The sequence below is a fragment of the Colius striatus genome, chromosome 4 (assembly GCF_028858725.1).
Source record: "Colius striatus isolate bColStr4 chromosome 4, bColStr4.1.hap1, whole genome shotgun sequence".
Classification (NCBI taxonomy): Eukaryota; Metazoa; Chordata; class Aves; order Coliiformes; family Coliidae; genus Colius; species Colius striatus.
Window position 1 is genome coordinate 29506055 of NC_084762.1, and position 14124 is coordinate 29520178.

Sequence of the window (14124 nt, forward strand, 5' to 3'; positions counted from 1 at the left end):
TTTCAAAATGAGCTCGTTGGCTCTCAGAAAATGACTACAGTCTTCTGTCTAAACCTTCTCTGAAGGTTCACGTGAACACATGGCCAGGAGAAAGTAAGGATGCATTCATCCCTACTGCGGTCCCAGAAGAATCCTAATAAATTAGCTCTACATTTGAACAATTAAAATTCAAAATAAGCCTGGAAGAGGAAAAAAGAACCCAACAAAGAAACCCATATGGGCAGGTTTATCACAGCAGCCACAGAGTAAAATTCAGCTGTGCACAACATGCCAATACCAAGGCTAGGCTGTACTTCAGTTAATGTTGTATAGAGCCAAAGATAAATCTAAATAAAGAACAGAAAATGTAAATAGAAATGTGCTCTGTATGTTACTTAATCAAGAACTTTTGCTTTGTAGGTATAAATGCACCACAGTCATTGTATTAAAAATACCACTGTTTTATAGATATCAAAATATGTAAAATATACATTAACACACAACCAGCTTTGACACTGAAATTTTGGAATATAGCAGTTGTGTTCTCCAAAGCATGAAATTTCTAACTTGTACATTTTGTCAGGTAGTACCATGAAATATGCTTGCCCTGTGCAGGTAGCTGTCTTTCTGGAAAACCCAGTTGAGCAGGATTTTAAGGATTACTGTGAAATAAAGGTACTGGAGACAAGTATGTCCTATTGCAATTAACCAGACAATTTATTATAAAACAGTCTGCAACAGAGGGAGAAGCAAAGAACATTTCTTCAGAAACACCACACTGAAACAAGAAAGTAGATCTGTTTGTACAAACCTAGTCTAAAGATGCCTTCACCAAGACGGGAATTACTGAACAAATCCAAGTCAATTACTTCCAATAGCCTGTGAATTTACAGGCTAACACAACCAAGAAGGTATTAAAAAAAATACATCTTCTCTTCATAGATCCTTGAGTGGTATCTGAGAAACAAACATGAAAAACAACTGAGTGAAGTTTCTTTCCTTCCACTTTACTAAAATAAACTACAGAGAAGTCATCTAAAGACATAGGATTTATTACCAAACCTGGAAAAATTATAAAACAAACTTCAGTCAGTCCAAGATAGCTTTGAAATCTCGACAGAGAGATGGTTCTGTCACTGCCTTCAGTAGTGCCATAGTATCCTTTGGGATCTTCCTGAAGAGTTGCATCTTACCTACCAAAAGATCAGAAACAATTCATTACTATTGCAAGTAACTAACAATTCTTTTCTAGGGAAAATGATAATAATGTAATGAAATCAATACTATCTGAAACTGATTTAAAAGTTAGAACACCTAGAATACTGGGATTAAAAAAGCTATAGTAAAATATGCTAGCATTCTTCTGCCCTTAAATCAGGCTAATTAATAAAAAAGTTTAAAATCCTATGTTAAAATATCGATAAACTAAGGATACGAAGGAGTAAATTCCTCCTACTATGTCCTTGTAACACTTCTTTGTTTTGGATTGAAGAGTTCAAAAGTATTTTGACCTTTTAAGGCCATTTATTCAGTAACTATATCCACCAAAAAAAAGCCTTCTGTCTAACCACATAAGGTCGAAAGATCTTATTTTAAACGTTAAGGATGAAAAACAGGTCCTTACCCGGTTGCTAATGTTTACCTACAGCGAGGAGCAAACTGTCTCTTTTCCCCTCTACTTTCAGATACAACACCAAAGTAGCCCATGCTTGGAACTGACATATACAAAAAGATTTTAAAAAAATAAATCCCATGGAAAATGTGTCTTTTCTGTAACACTGGTAACAGCAATTCTCCCTGTTGTGTCTCCTTGTAAGAGAAAAGAAGCTAACTGGAAAGCCACTCTTAAGGTATAAAATTTTAGAGACTAAATGAGACTCTTAAATCAGGATTTAAACTTTTATAAGAGGAGATAACAGCTTTGAAACACAGAGATCATTGAGTCTATCAACAACAGAATTATAGACAATCAAAAGGACTTATAAAGATTAGGAAGAACGTGTAAAATCCTAGCAACAGTGTAAGTCCGTTACCTAAACACAGTTGGCAAAACTGTCAATGGTGCAGAAAGGCAGAAGAGCTCAATAAACATTTGTTGTATTTTTTGAAAGGAGACAAATGATGTATTTCTATTTTTATCATGATAAGGAAAGACTCTTGCTCCTTTCCCCTCTGGTAATAATAGGAGGGATGTTGAAGAGTAACTATGTTTTAAATACTTAACTCTGAAAAATGACGACAATTCGTACTGACACAACGTTGATGTTGATGTTTAACAGGATTTGGAATAGTAGGAAGAATCTCCTTCCGAAAACCTATAAGCTTGATATCAGTTCCCATGGAGAGTAACAGAAAGGCATGTACAGGTACACAAGAAAAAAAAAAAAGTACCCATCCTGTCAACATGATCTTACAGGAGATAATAGGTTTTATATAGCTGGCAAAAACTCCAAAATGACAACAAAAAGTATATCTGTTAAGTCAACACGGGCATTGTTACCAGCCTTGGCTATCTCCGACCTAGAGATACTCAGCTAAGATTACAGAAATACACCTGAGAACCAGTTACTTCCCTGTCACAGCTACTCTGACATCCACATGTTACCTCTTTCTCAGAAGTAAGACAGAAATGAAAATACCATGTTTAAAATTAGCTCCTGTATCTCTACATAATGCTCAGCTCTGTGGTAACCTTCACTACAGTATGATGTTCTGATTACAACATTACTCAGGAATAAGTCTAATTGCAAGCCAAATAAAAACAACTTAAAAAAGTGAATAGAAAACTCTATCAATGTCTCTTTAAATGGATTTTAGTAGGTTCTTGTAGGATTGAGAGATTTAGTATCTTACTAAATTTGGAAGAAAATACAAATATAAAGACCACATACAATTAGATGACTGAAAAATAATCTTGATCTATGATCAGAGATCTTAGAGACATGGAGATAATGACCCACATTTACACCAAGGATATGCATATGACTTATCACTACAGATCACAGGATGTCTTTGCACAGAACTAGCTCACTGATGCCTCACCCTCCCTCCAGCTCAGCCAATAAGTGAAGGATCCCCTGCCTCCTCAGTTGCTTTTCAAAAACAGTTTTAAGTTATTTATAAAATCTCAGTCAACTCTTAAAGGAAGAAGAAAGGCAGATGGGAAGCAAATATACCTGCAGTCAAAGCACCTCTCAAAATTACAGTCACTGCTAAGCATTCAAGTTGCACAACAAGGTGGCCCCAAACAGCTACCCTCCTGCCAAATTACCTAGTAGATGTTTTGGGGGCTTTTCTTAAAAACAGCAACTACAGAAGTGCTCCACTAAGTACTGTAGCAAACCTTGCAGCACAGCTGGAACAGAGCTAGTGGAAGTATAGGCAAGATTTCAGGAGGCTATAAGCAAATGCAGATCTCAAAAATGCCATTTGAACTACCTGAGTTCCAGTGATCTGTTTGTTGACCAGCTACAGCAAAAGCTTCCATCTTAAAAGCTTCACAGTAACAACTCACAGTCTGGTAATTGTGTAGGTAGCCATTAAGCAAAAATCTCTGAAGCCTTTATCTTTCAGCAGTGTAACTGAAGTCTCAGATATTTCCATAAGAAACTGGACCTCACAGATAAAACAAGAGTTGTCTTGACATTATGGAGAAGAACTGCTCTCTCTTTGGAGTGCTGGGCCTCAGCCTAGGTATCAAGGGAAGCTTGTGATACAGTGAAAATCAAACAAGGCTTGTTCTGCAGCCAGAATAAAAAATTTCTCAGTAGTGTAGAATAAAACCACCCAAGTAATGAGTCATTTAGAGTGTGAATTACAGAGTCAGTGTCAGGAGATTGGCCTTCACTGCAGCTAAATTCATCAACAGTACTGACCATTTCAGAAACACCTACTGTTGTTCACTTCTAATACCTTAGAACTGAAAATTCTATTGCCTCTGTGGCTAGCGTGGGAACAGACCACACAACTGGCCAAAGAGAAAGCTCTCCAGAGGCCAGGTACGTAGGCAGCTTCTTTCACCAAGTACAAAAGTCAGAGATTTGCCATCACTACTAAATGTACTTTAACATATATAGCACAGCAAGTGCTTGTGTTTCGAAGTGACACTTGTTTTGGTAGAAGTTTACATTGCAGTAAGAACTTAGTTACCAGTGAGCCTACATTTTTAAAAATAGAAAACTGAGCATTTATATTTCTTTTCTTCTGAACTATATAAACTTACTGAGTGCCAAATATCAACAGCTGTCCCTGAATAAGCCTCTGGAACACACAGTGCTGAAAAACATACAATTTGCCTACTTATACTTGATTTCATTAAAATCAGAAAGTCCATTAATGTGCATTTTAGAGCAACAGGATAAGCAAACTTTTTTAAAAAATCATTAATTTCCAAGTTTTATTGTTATCAACCATATTTCAAACTGTAAAAATAATCAAATACTTACAGACTTTCAGGGGCTTAAGCAGGCATTTGTAAACAACTTTGTGGTTTGCCAGTTTGACAGTGAAGGCGTGATAGCAGAGCCATTCTGCTGCCTCAGAAGGGAACATGCCAGATGCACCTTTGTTACCTAAAGCAAGCCCTAGAGACAGAAAAGGAAAAGAATTCCACTCAAAATTATAAGCCTTAATAATTATGTCTAACCTCTCTTCTTTTTCTACAAAATCACTCCAAGGTTTTTTACTAAAAAACTAAGTAGTCAATGAAGTTTCCTATGTCAGCAGGAGACTGAAAACTAAAACCTGAAACAGCAGTATTTTCAGGAAATTGAGTTTAAGAAAAGAAATGCATCATGATTACTATCACACTCAATATTTTTCATTCTTGATCTTCATCTCAAAATGGCATGACCTGACTGCACATTCAAGACGTTTTAATTGTCTAAGAAAACCCTTAAACCTTCAAATATGCCACTTAATAGCCATTAACATACTATACCTGCATTTTTTGCCCTCAGGATGGAATAGCAGCATAATGCAGTCTCAGAGATGATCCTTAGGAAGAAACAAGGATTGTTTCTAACTTTCTGGTTGAATGGAAGTTGGAGAACACAGGCATGGAACCTGTTCATAGAAATGATCTATTTAATTACAAATCATTTGCATTTGTTTAATTATGTAATTAAATTACAACTTGTAATTAATTTGTTTCATTACAATTTGTTTAATTACAAGTAATCTGACATTTGTATAGCACTTAGGCACTATACAACATTTAAGAGCACCCAAAAGTCTTTAGCTATATCAACATCTTTCCTACATACATTTACATCCCTGGAGTGTCAGACACGCAATATGTTTGTTTGTAAATTCTGTCCTGAAAGATCTTTAAGCTCTGTGCCTCGGCAACAGAATTCTCCTCTGAGGATGACAACTGTCATACGTGCAGCAGAAATTGAACTACCCATCCTCACCAATTCCATATCACAGACCATGCAGCCAGAGAACAGCCATACGAGAGAGTGCAAGCGGAAGAAAACACAAATCAAAACAGAACCCAACAACAAACTCTTGTCAGAAATTCAGGAAAACACATCTCAAAATTACATAGTTCTACAGACCAGGTCCCCCACTCTTTTGTCTATTTGTAAGCCAGTTCTATAGAAATTACTTGTGTGTTCCCTTACATCTCTGTTTTGACATATTTTAAAACTGCTGGCATTTTTTCCTCCCTTTTTTCTTCCTTCAGACTCTGTCTCGGTAATCCTGCTTATGCTGAATGTAGTCAAAAACTACAATGTTGATTTTTATTTACTCAGTAATGTATACATTTAGTCATCAAATTAACCCTGCATAAGCCCAATTACTTCATGAGATTATGAAAGATTAAAATATTTTAAGGACAAACATAATTACTATGCTGCATCATGGAGCTCTGGCTGAATTAACCTGACACGATGTTAGCATGGTGAAGAGTTTTTTTAAAAGCACACGAACATAAAGATCTTTATTAGAGTGTTACCGTAAAAGCAAACAGAAGTAACTAAGTAATCATGTCCAATATAAGAGAAAATCCACAAGGTTGTGAACCTGAAGTTTAAGAGTCTGACACATCGGTGCCCTACTAGACAAGCCCAATCACACTTCTTGGACACAAGAATGATACAAGGTGAATGCGGACCAAGCTGAATTTAAGAACAAAGCTGAACTGTCACTTCCTAACAAGTATGAGCCTAGCAAAGGAGCAACACTTCATTTCTGTAAAGAAGGAGGCAGCTCTGATTTTTTTGTGTGTGTTAAAACTGTAAACAAACAATTACTGGGTGCCGACAATCACTCAAAGGTTTCAATACACAAAGATTAATATCTTCTCCCAATTTGCTTATCAATTTTTATTTCTTTCCTTTATCCTTATTTAATACATCCACTTCTTCTGCTGGTCAAGAACAGCTCCCAAAACCCAAGATATTGCTTGCTAAGGAGCAATAAAGACATAATCAGCAGGTAAGGAACTGCAACTAACTTGGTAGGATGAATTCTCAGTTTAGGTGAAGTTATACATGTCAAAGTTCCATGTAATTTTAATTGATAAAAAGTTCTAAATAAGACCACTTCAGACTACCTGTCAATATCACGAGGCAGTGAAAATACATGTAGCGTATTTCAAGTATATTTTAAGTGTAGTGCCACTTAAACATACACATTGATATAATCCTGTATCCGGAATCTAATAATGTTACATATGAACAGTGTTGAAACAAGAATAAGATGATTTACTACTGAGATTTCCCACTGCATATTTATATTGCACACTTTTTCCTAATCTGTAGCTCCTCCATGTGTCAAGAAAGAGTAATGAAATACTCAAGAGTTACTGCAGAAGACAGTGACCTACCTGTAGGCCTGAAGTAAAAATATCTTGTAGATGTTAATGAAAACTGTTCTAAGGCTGTTGATCTAGAACAGAACAGAAAGAGAGCTATGGGATTATTTTAGTGTCACAACAGGATTTGTTCAACAGCATAAGATGACTTAGAGACCTAGAGAAAATATATTTTATGCTAAAGTTCAAAGAGCTATTTTATGTGCCAAAGTTAGTAATGTTGTGAAGGCTTCATTCTAGAAGATGCTGAGACCCCACACTTTAGTTGATGGCAATATTTACAAGTTATGTGGATTACCGCTCAAAATCAACTCTTTATGTTAGAACTCAAAGTAGTTTTAATGCTCTACCACTAATCACAGTATTTCCAAACATCCATTTCCATATTCCCACCTGTAAATCGAGAAATAGACGATGGCATTTCAGTTTGAGGACTGTAATCAATTTGTACTTCATGTTTTTCCCAGCTGTTCTGCTTGAATTGAAGGAAAGACTTGATCTGATAGAAGTACAGGTGTAACTATAACAAAAAAAGAAAAGAAGCAGTTAAACAAACTGCATAGGCTAATAGACTACATTAAATTCTGTAAAGTAAGCCTCATTTAATTTCTCATGTTACACAGATTGCCTGTTAATCAATAAGCCAGTAGCTAAAAGATCACTATAATAAAATGCAATGTAGAAAGAGACATTGTGGCATTAGGGTAATTAAGGAACGACTTCATCAGCCCAGGGCTGAATAATTCACAGTCAAAAAAAAACCAAACCAAAATCCTTAAACACAAATCAGATGTATTTCTAAAACACATGGTCTAGACAGATCATTATTAAGGACTCCAATGACAAGAAGATTATATTTTGTGACCCTCTGATGCAGGAGCTAAAGCTAGAAACCACCTCAGTTCCCTGTGGCATTCCAGTTACTCAAACAAAGCTTATCAAAAGCAAGGTTGCCCTTGTAACAAACACCCTCAGGATTCTGATTAGTGCCTCCCAGACCAGTAGGTAGCACCAATGCCCTCATTAACACAAACTGCTTCTTTTAGAAACACAGCCAGTGAATAAATCTCTTTGGCATTGATTTCAGTCCTCTTGTTACAGAACATCATGTCATAATATTGTCTTTTCTAAACTGACCAAGCTTTTCTTTTGGAAGACTACTGAAGAACTTGACCACTCTGGTGATGGAAAACATCCTCTTAATCTCCCACTTAAATGTATGCATGGATTGTTCATACTAAATATAGTCAATAACATGGCAATGTTAACCTTCTGTTTAAACAGCTCCTTCTTGTTAATCTTCAGCAGATGTCCAATGCCAGTCTACTAGCCCATGTAAAGGGTTTCTTGAGATTTTCAGTTGGATGCACTATCTACTGTGGATACGCCACTGCACTATCCTACTGCACTATCTACTCTGCAGTATCTACTGTGGTTCTACGCCACTTCAGACTGCCTTGGGTATATAGACAAGGTTGCTAGAGGTTACTTCGCCCCTACACCACTATCTGAAGTGTACCAGAGAGAAGACTTATGCTGTTGAAGGGATTACTAGTCCCTCTAGTCTACACAAAATTATTCCCAATTGGTAGTAGTTCATGTAATACTGCTTCTTTTAGGCAGGTACAAGAAATAACAATTTCAGAACAACACATGTAGTTATATGATACCAGGTACAATACAGTGCATAATGGGAAAAGAAGCTGAACTGAGACTGATTACATAACTTTCTCAGAACCATGTAGCCACCACATGGTATGTGACCTCACTAGTGACCTGTGTCACATTCAGTGGTGTTAATGGTATGTACTTACCACCCAGATGGAATAAGGAAAACAGCAAGCTGCACAGCAGAATAAAATGTTTTTATTACTGCATAAGAAACAGAACGGTAAAATCTACTTTGCAGTTAATTAAACTACCCTTATTACTTCTCATACTATGTACAATATACTGTAAAGCTGATGCTGGAGTATACAATTCTATTTACCTGGAGTAATCACAGTAAACCTCCAGTGTCTGTACATCTAGTAACAAACCACACCAAGGAATCAAACGACAATCCAGCAGCTGTTTAAATTTGGAACATCCTGGGATATCATCAACAGGAAAATTCACGACTGTCTTATTGGGGTTTATTAAAAAGCCATACTCGGGAATACCTGTTGCTAGAGTCCTAAAACAGACAGAAACAGTTAGCCTAACAGCCTCTGCAAAGATGAACAAAAAATCCCAGCATGCTGCAAGACACACGATCTTGCATAAAAGGACAGAAACTAAAGAATAAAGAGAACCACGGCCAACTCTTTAGGTTAATTACCAGCTAGTTTAATTACTAGCTAGTTAATTACTAGCTAGTTTTAACAGCTAGAAAGAAATAAAGTAAAAGATATTAGAAATACATAAAATAAATAAATAAGCTTAAGGATATACAGCTACTGGAGAAATACATTTACAGATAAATGCACATTAAGAACTTAAGCCATAAAATATTTGAGACAAGCTGCATAAACCACACTCACAGAAACCATTCAGATCAACATCACTTGGAAAAGACAGGTGAAGATTTTCTGTTTTAAAAGTTAACAAAACCAATGAGGATCTGCATAACAGCAGCCTCATTTATGATGAAAAGTTCTGAACTTTCTCCACAAAGTTTTTCCTAAGGGTGTGTTTACGAGAATGCTTGCTGATTACTGAGTACACACTGGATCAGCAGTGTCATCTCATGGACATGCAGCAGTCTGTCTTACTTAGCAATGTGTTTATTTATAGGCTTCATCCTTTTAAAGGTACATAAGAGGAAGGATCTTCCAGTTGGTAAGTAATAATCATAACACTGTCTCCTCAAAATTAGTACCTTGAGGCCCCCAGTTCTAATACTACATTAGAAAAAAATGTTACTTCTCCATTTGTGGCAACAGGATCTGTAAGCAGTTCTGGAAAACTTGCACAGAAGAGACTATTTGTCTACAGTCTGTCTATAGCTGGTGTAGGAGTTGATAAAGAACAAAAGATGCAGATAACTTCAAAGGGCAAATATGAAAATATTTGTAACACTACTCCAAGTGACACTATGTTGAAAGGATACGATGGAGATGATGTGAGGTATCCCCAGTCTCTTCATTTAACTTATTTCCAGAACTGTAAATCCACACAATCCTAGAAATTTCTTTCTGTTCTGATCAGAAAATGAGTACAAATGAAGTTTTCAAAGTACACTATCTACTACTCAGTACAATTTATACTTCAAATTGTGCATAATTGGTTTCCCCATCACCTGTTTAGGCTTACAACTGAGCTGCATCTTTCTATCATTGACTGCATTGCAGATGCAAATATTTTCTTCAAGATCTTTCATTTGGATCCTTAAAACTGGCTTTGGCATCAGCAGAACTCTTCTTGGATACTGACTGTACATTCGTGTCCATGGCAACCAGGAACCTTTTTTGATACTCAGCTGTTAAAAATCAAGTAGTTCTGAATCACTCCAAAGACTTCCTGTTTGAAAACTTGTGTGTGAGCTGCACGCTGCCATGTTATCAGTATCTCCAAAAACCCACCTCAGAATATTAATGACCAGAAAATTCTTAGCAATATTGGATAAGAGAAAAGTTATACTTTCATTAATACTTACAAACATCTAAATGGCGGATGTCAGGAGTTTGGGGCACCACTTTTTTCTGTTGTATCTAGTCACAGGTCGAGGGGTAATGGGAAAAAGCTGGAACACTAAATGTTCCATTTAAACATAAGGAAAAGCTATTTTCCTGTGAGGGTGTGGGAGCCCTGGCACAGGCTGCCCAGGGAGGGTGTGGAGTCTCCCTCTCTGGAGGTTTTTAAAACCTGCCTGGTATCTCTGTGTGACCTGACCCTGCTTTGGCAGGGGGATTCAACTAGATGATCTTTGGAGCTCCCTTCCAACCCTACCATTCTAAGATTCTATGCAAAATAAAAACTTTTTAAGAATGTAACTAAGACACCTTAAAAATTTGAGGGAAAATGATCTCAAAAGACAACTGTTGGCTGCTTTGGTTAGTCTGCACTACTAATTGCTGCTAGAAGCTCCACCAAGGTCAGCAGCTCGGTCCCTAATTTGAGCTTCAGCAGGAATCCCCCACCATCTAAGACGCAACAGATAGTTTGCTGGCCATCAAGAATGTAGCTGTTGGGACTCCCCTCAGGCATAGGCTATCAGAAAAGACTCCAAAACAGCCCTTGATTATTATTAACCCATAAAACAGATACACCTCTCTCTACAAGCATGTATAAAAATTAAAAAGAAGGACCTGAAAGGTCTTTGAAGACTATATATAGACTACTTTAATATCATACCTCAGAAAAGTTCTTGCCTGCATTAAATGTGGAGTAACCAGCAAAAAGTCGTCAATGAGACGTATCAGGACTCTGTAATCAAGAAGGAACTGTTAAGACTTTTCCTACGTAATCCTTTCAAATTTTTGTCATACTCTTAACAGCAACAGTGTGCCCATTTTAATTCACAGGAAGGCAGAGGCTAATATGATCACCAAAATTGACTCTCGTAAAGAAATTCTCAGTTCTGCTTCTTTCCTAAAAATAGGAAAGCAATGGGGAGGCTACATGAATCACGACAGAAATTTATAACACACAAGCTACCCCACAACAGTTTTCTGGATATCAGGTTTTACATTTTTCTGTGGGAGAATTTGCAGGACCTTAATCCACAAGACAAGGAAAAGAGTTGTGTTACCAGGCATACACGCAGATACTAGATTCCTGATGTGTTCTAATTCTTTCTTTACCATGTAATAACTTGTTTGTGAAGCTGTATCTTGAACTGAATGTAAACTAAGCTGTCATCTACCGCTGTAAAACCTGGAATGTTGTTTTTTCAATAGAATTCAGGTCTCAAGCATGCTTTACTGATAAACTCTGCCTTGAAGATCACAGGGACAGAATCACAGAATCCCTACAATAACATTGTAAAATCTGTTCTATGTAAAAATAGCTGCTACATTAAAGAGTGCATTGTCCTGAATCAGTTTCATAATTTCAGTATGTCTAAAAAACACCCTTTGAAATCAAAAGATACCTGTTTAGATTTATATCAACACAGCATCCTGAAGCCTTTGAGAAGAACTCCATTACTTGGGTAGGGAAATGTTTAAAAATCTGAGACTTTCCGTGACTCAATGAGCCTCTCAAGAGACATCAGACAGATGTAATTATCTGGAGTACTCCTACGCACTTCTCAGTTTCTTTTTACTTTCTCAGGACAGAATCAGAGCAATGGAGGGAAACGAGTGAACAGGGACAAGCTCCTGAGTCCAGCTCGTGGCTAAAGACTCTAATCTGGGATTCAGCTGGGGATCTGTTCATATGAAGGTAAATGGGATCCCAAAGTTTTTACAGCTAATAACAGAGGTAGAAATCTTGTCATTCTAGCTTTGCGCCAAGCTGCTACCTAAAATGTGAGCACAAGTAGGGCACAAAGACTTAGAAGACATACCAAGAGCTACACGCAGCTTCAAACAAGAGCTGACGTGTCATGTAAAAAAATCTGCAAAGAAGTTGTGACCTTGACAAAACGTTAAGATTTACAGATGGTGGATTGGAAATCTCTCTGGCAGAAGACTGGAGTATCAGAAAGTCTGTAACCAATATCCCATCTTGAGGACAAAAGACCACAGATGTCATGGGGATGAGCATGAGACAATCGTAAACTTCTCAGATGTAAAAGATTACCTCATCAGGCGTTTTACAGCTCTCTAAGTACTGTGCTCTTTGTAAGAACAAGTCTCCTCCCCACAGACCTGGGAAAGCTACTTCTCAGAACTTTTCTTCCCAATCTTACAACAAATAGAGAAATTCTCCCATGAAACAATCACAGTGACACTGAAGCTGCAGAGATATTTGTGTGCACCACAATCCTAACGGAGAGTTGGAAATTCTTGAAAACTTCAGGCAAGTTCAGAGAAAATGTCTAACACGTATACTAAATATTACGTCTAACAAAGCACAGAACAAAGCATCCCTACCCATCTTGCTGTACTCCACAGAGCAATTTGTTTTCCATGTCTCCATAACATAAACTGCAAAGTAAGGTTGATAAAATGGAGCCCTGTGGAATTCCACAGCACTGTAAGTAGTACCTAGGGAAGAATAAAAGGAAAAAAAAAATAACCAAAACATGCAACAAGCAGATTGCAGCAGCCATTAAACATTTACTTTTTTTTCAAGTGTAGGACATTTCCTCTAAGGAATATATGTGCTTGCTAATTAGCCTTACTTACATTTGTTCTTTCCTCTAAGAATCTACATGACTCCAGAAGTTTTAAAGTAAACAGTGAAAAGAAACCACTAATACACATACTCCTTTCTTGTTAAAAAACTCCACTAGACAATTGTCATTAGTTGAAAGAAATTTTTCTCAAGTTACAATGCCTACTGTTCCTACATCAGCTGAAGAGCCACTCTTCATTTAGGCTCTATAATTCTTTGTGTTACATCTTATGCAGCTTCAAAACAGTTGTTCTTGTACAAGAAACAAAATGCACTAGACAAAATTTTCACACTAGGATAGTAATTATTTTTAATTACTATCCAAAGAGCTCCTAGCAGATGACCACTAAAAATCCTTAGGTTGAAGCACATATTGTACATCTAAATCAAGAATTAATTTCAGGTGGATTTTGAGACAGAACACTTCCAAATTTTTTCATTTAACTGCTCATGCATGAAGTTATCTTATTTCTAATTAGGAAAAACCACCAAATCCTGTGAAATGCCAACCCTTATTATTTGTAATTATACTCAGCCTTCTCCCAACTTGAGAAGTTCACTGTCAGTTGTCATTGTGCAAAAGAGTAAATCTCAATTTGTTTCTCATGGTTTCAAAGAATTTAAATAGTCACAACTATATGCAGGTTCATTAATGCTTCCCCTATCTTGTTACTTGTACAAAGCCAGTAAGACTACACATAGTAATATGCGATGTATCACATATCTAGATATGATACTGAAGACAGATTTCCCCATTACATTGTGGATTTTTCTATACTAGTAGCAACAGAATGAATATGCCTCACAAAACCCAACTGTGAATTATTTCCACAACACTCTTTTGAAGTTTTGAGACGTAATAATGTTCACTTCACCATTACTACACGAATGGTTTAGTAAGAACAAAAGTATGCAAGAAGACACTGGCGGCACAATACTCTATTCTAGCAGAGATCTTACTGATGTTTCAAGTCATTTGCAATCTTTTCCTAGTAGGAATTTTTATATTTTTTCAGACTTTTGATAAATGCATCAAATAGTATCAAAATATTCCTTCA

The 14124-nt window shown here is 36.8% G+C and overlaps 1 protein-coding gene across 1 annotated transcript in view; it reads right to left on the reverse strand.

Annotated features, from left to right (window-relative positions):
- Positions 1-712: 712 nt before the first annotated feature.
- Positions 713-14124, reverse strand: part of TERT (telomerase reverse transcriptase) — a 34796-nt gene continuing 21384 nt past the window's right edge. The window contains exons 9-16 of the mRNA XM_061994698.1: positions 12823-12936; positions 11138-11209; positions 8793-8978; positions 7196-7322; positions 6815-6876; positions 4919-5043; positions 4425-4562; positions 713-1172 (exon numbers count right to left, since the gene is read on the reverse strand). Coding sequence (XP_061850682.1) covers positions 1069-1172; positions 4425-4562; positions 4919-5043; positions 6815-6876; positions 7196-7322; positions 8793-8978; positions 11138-11209; positions 12823-12936 — 928 coding nt within the window. The 3' untranslated portion in view covers positions 713-1068. The remainder of the gene's footprint in view (positions 1173-4424; positions 4563-4918; positions 5044-6814; positions 6877-7195; positions 7323-8792; positions 8979-11137; positions 11210-12822; positions 12937-14124) is intronic.